The sequence below is a fragment of the Gavialis gangeticus genome, unplaced genomic scaffold (genome assembly GCF_001723915.1).
Source record: "Gavialis gangeticus isolate Ggan-Ray unplaced genomic scaffold, GavGan_comp1, whole genome shotgun sequence".
In the NCBI taxonomy this organism is placed as follows: domain Eukaryota; kingdom Metazoa; phylum Chordata; order Crocodylia; family Gavialidae; genus Gavialis; species Gavialis gangeticus.
Genome location: NW_017729025.1, coordinates 91,172,579 through 91,177,382, shown reverse-complemented (window position 1 = coordinate 91,177,382; position 4,804 = coordinate 91,172,579). Strand labels below are relative to the sequence as shown.

Sequence of the window (4,804 nt, the reverse complement as noted above, 5' to 3'; positions counted from 1 at the left end):
GACAGCAGAGGCACCTGAAAAGGTTGAATACACGGGCAGATGAACTCAGATAAAGATACTGTAAGTGATGACAGAGTCAGGGTGCCTTTGCAGCTCTGCTATTGACTTGCTGGTTGACCTTTGGCAAATCACTTTCTCTGATTCACTGTATCTGTCTGCAATTTGGGATGATAATTTTGCTACATACTTACCTCATAGACATGTTGTGCAGCTCCATTAATAAGTATATGTGAAGTGCTTGGCGATTCTTGGATAAAAGAGGTCAAGAATGGCAAAGTATTATTTTACAACCAAAACATAGCAATCATAACTCCCCTGCTATACTGCTGGCTTTTAACAAAGCCTTGTAGGAACCCAATAACATTAATACCATAAGTAGTGCCATAAGGAGCAGGGGACAAAAGAGGGAAGGATTGTGAGATATACAAGGAGAGCTGAAGAGACAGCCATGCATGACGTTCTTTTAATTTCTTTTGAATTCCCTTCCATCTCAGCATTAGGAGGAGGTGAGGGGTAACAGCAAAGATGTCAACAGAACAAAACAAAAATCAAAACTGATGATATTAATAAGTCCTCTGAGGCTCGAGCATTGCACAAAAGGGGGATCAGAAAACAGCTAGGCTCTAAAAGGCAGAGATGACACCGAAACAGGGTGAGAGCGAGAATATAGGAGGGCAAAGAATAAAAGTTGATCCATCTAAAGGAGGAGGAAAACGGGGAGGGGAAGGAGAGTTTGGTTTGGTTTGTTTTTTTTTCTGTTTGTTTTCAAAAAGGATCTCACACCTGATATTCCTCGTTCCATCCATTTCGGTTCACCAAGGGCAATGAAGAAATTCTCCTGCCTTTCGTATTCCTCCTCATCTACTATTTTAACCCTTACGGTCTTCCTGTAGGGACAACAAGAAAGACAACCGTGTACAGTGGGTTGGCTGGTTGGAGCAGACGCAGCAGCACCACACGTTTCTCACATGCAGCCCATTCCCGCCACTGCCTCCAGTGGCGTTTCTTTTGTGTGTTTTATATGGCGCATCGGTCGTAGTTGGTCTTTGGGTGAGTGGGAGAGTGTTAGAGAAGGAAGATGGGGATTGGCAAGGGAGTGAAGGGGAGAGGAGGGAGGTTTGGACCTTGCTGATGGTTAGTGGGAGGTGACTTATGCAGCACATTTAGTTTAGTGTCACATGGTAAAAATGCAAATATTGACAAGTCAGAAATAAATGAGAGCAAGACTGAGCCACAAATATATCCAATACATTTTAGCTGAAAGGCCAATCGCTTCTCCTACCCTCTCATAATTAATATGTTAGAGCTAGGAGATGAGTAGGGGAGAGAGAGAGAGAGAGGGACATGCATACAAACCCATACACACCTGTGGAGGCTTTCTATTCACGCTACAGCTCTTATTTGACTTTGAGGGGGTTGTTTTTATACCTCTCTTTTTAAACTGAAAAAAATATCAGTATCCTATGACCATGCTGCTTATTTTCCCTGACTTGGTTATTCCTGGATGGAAATTCAGTTTGATGTGCAAATAGGCTTTGCCACTGCTTGGAAAGATAGAGCCAACACAAAACATCCCTCAGGCTGAGCCACTAGACTCGAGTTGCTTCTTCTCCCTCTCCTTCCCAGCTATGTACGAGGAGCACCGTGTGCCATGTTTACCACTACTGCAATGCATAAAGCTGCTGTGGGAGAGCAAAAGGACTTAGAAATGGTGCGTGTTGACTCTCTCTTTTGTCCTGACAGTGTTTCTGCCCTGAGTCGGCTTGTGATAAGCTTGTGAAGGTTGCCACACTTACAGAACACTCTTAAGAAATTACCACAAGCAACTTGAGTATGGGCCTTGACTTTATGTTTTCATTAGTACGGGTCAGATAAGCATCCTGCCATAGCTGTGAAGGGGCTGACAGCTCTTTTAGGTATCTGTGTGTGTTTTGTGTAGATGTTTTTCTAGGGAAGCTTCATGGCTAGGCATCAGGATCAGTCCTACTAGGATCACCACCCAGTGGGGGCAACTGAAAACGCCAGCATGGACTATTACAGTAACCTGGGGGTACCAATATGATTTCTCTCCCCCAACACACAGATACATACCCTTCCACTCCCACACACAGTTTTCCCCCTCTCTCTCTCATTCGCTTCCCAAGATCACCCTCCTCCCAAATGTAGGTTTCCATCCCATTGATTCCCCTAGTACCATGTGACAAATTTGTGCGTGCACAGCAGTGTTAAGGACAGAGCAGTTGGAAACAAAAAGAAATAACAGAAAAAAGGGAGGAAAAAAAAGAGGAGGAGGAGGAAGGAGAAGAAAGAGAAGAGGAAAGAAGAATGTTAATGTTAGTCTGGAGGACCAGTACTACACCTTTCTGTAAACTCATATCCACCATGCGTGGGCTCATCAGCTCAATGAAGAAATTCTTGTTTTTCTCATACTCCTCATCATCAATTACCTTGATGTGAACTGTTTTGCTGTGGATGGAAAAATAATAAGTGTCATAAGGGGGAAGAGGGGACAGGAAAGCAGGGGTGGAAGAAGGTAAGAGAAACTGAACAGGAAAATTAGACAGTCAAAGTTTACTCACCCATGGAACAGGATTAAAGTGGCCCTCCAGAGAGCCCCCATGTCCCTTCCTGTGCATTTGTATTGTCAGAATTTCTATTTTAACCAATATAGCAACTTTACTAATAGAAGTACCTAGGTGTCCCTTGCAAAATGCATGTATGGGTCCACAAGCATGCATTTACCTATGCAAAACAGGTAAGTGCAAAGCAACTGCTAATTAAGCCCAGCTTGTGTACATAAATGCATGGTATGCCCACAGGGTGACTCTCAGTGCTCACACACACACAAACACAAACTCAACACAGGCACCACATTTGCTCAGATATGGGGAAATTTTGTCTGAACAGTCTTCAAACAAGTAAGTCTGAAGATGAATGAACAAATCAGTTCCTCTCCACCTAGGAATATAGTGAAACCCTTATTTCTGATCCCTTCACATTAAAGGAAAGCATGCCATGGAGTAATCTCACTCCCACTGGAAAATTTGCTTCTGCTGGCTATAGTGAGCTGTAGCAGGTGCTCACTAGATGAATTATGGGGCAAATCCTGACATCATTACTCAGGCAAAACTCTCAATTATTCCACTGGGATTTTAATAAAATCAAGATGAAAGGATCTGCTTCTATATATGTTCCTTATTTCTAGCTAGAAAATGCCTTCAGCAGGTGTCCCTTCATTTCCCCTCCTACACACATGCACATGGCAATCCAAGTCTGAGTGCCTTGATGACTTTGCCAATGGTATTGTTTTCCCTTCAGTTACTGTTGCTCTTGATCGCCTCAGGCTGTAAATCACAGTCTGCACTTAGCTTCCTTTCGTGTTGATTGAAGGCTATACACAGTCTGACTGTAAAAGGGAGTTCACACGCTCATACACTGGGGCATTCTCAGGCACACTTTAATGCAGAGAAGTTTGTGTGTGCATCGACATCCCTGTGTATTTATATACTGTGTAAGCTCATGTTTGCACACACATTCTAAACACATCCCTGTGTGTCACTTCAGGGCTCTCAAACACTGCAGAGGGGCTACAAGACATTCATCTGTGAGCAGGATTTGCAAGAAAAATCTCAACTCCACATGACATTTCTGAAACAAAAAAGCTTGTGGCAAATACAATGCATTCCCCTAGCCCTAAGCCTCTGAAACACGCCAGCTATCCAACCTACCACATAATGGACGCAAGCTTTACGTGCAGGCCTTCAACAATAACCTCTACATCCTGAATTCAGAAATGGCACGTGGCACATTTAATGTATCTATGAACAGAAAGCAGCAGCAGAACAGTTTGAGAACCATCCCTTCAAGTGGCTCTTCAGCTAGTTTTATGTGCCCACAGTTCCCCCACATATAGCATGGTGCTGCTAACACCTCGCTCACAGCTAACATACTGGGAAGTTTCATTCAAGAATGGCTGTCAGGAGCACTCAGACCCTTGATGGAAAATGTTAAGAGAGGCAGATGTTGCACTACACTGCAGCTTCTTGGGGCAAAGACTGAATTTGATGTTTGTGCAGTACAAGCATCCTATCAGCACTCCATTGTCATCATCCTCAGATGTGCTAGAGACAATGACTTACCCTACAAACATGCACAGCACAAACAGCATCAGCTGCATTTGGATATCTTCACTACCGGTTTGGCACCTGACTTCCATTCCTTAACTGGGATGGAAAGAATCCTTGACCTTGTTCTTATGAGGGGCTTTCCTCATGTCCCTGGGTTTGGTGACAGCTCTATACAGAACTGTTATTTCATTGTCTCTGAATAGTATGGAGGCATGGCTTCTTCCATGCAATTCACTGATTGCAATGGGATCTGCACATGCTGACTGGGTTATAAGATCAAGCCTGGCCTTAAGCCATTTTGAGAAACATTCAAGAAATTACCGAGGTTTTAGGAAGGAAAAAACCAAGAGACTTGGTGCACAATTTCCAAGGAATTGCCACTATCCACTCAGTTCTGAACTTCCACATTATAAACAGTTTAATATTTTACCCAGCCAAATTATTCCAAACAGTGGGCACTAAATTTACTTCAGCACCTTAGGGCTCCTATACATGTGCAGGGAGCCTGCTCCAGCACGCTGTAATTCCAGTGATTCTAGTGATTAATCGAGTCTCCTGGAGCGTGGAAAACAACATACGCCAGCAGCCTCCCACATCATGTGCATCAGAGTACTTATGCTGAAAAATGGCAGCGGGGTGCTTTAAACTAAAGTTCATTTGATAAGCTTTAGTTCAAA

General features: G+C 43.5%; 1 protein-coding gene across 3 annotated transcripts in view; it reads right to left on the bottom strand.

Moving 5' to 3' along the window:
- Positions 1-4,804, bottom strand: part of SLC8A3 (solute carrier family 8 member A3) — a 270,725-nt gene that overhangs the window by 54,539 nt on the left and 211,382 nt on the right. For 2 of the 3 annotated variants that reach the window (XM_019519149.1, XM_019519150.1), the window contains exon 4: positions 784-887. In XM_019519149.1, the coding sequence (XP_019374694.1) occupies positions 784-887 (104 nt within the window). Of the gene's footprint in view, positions 1-783; positions 888-2,359; positions 2,461-4,804 lie in introns of those variants that run through there. The other variant, XM_019519151.1, reaches the window with a different exon arrangement.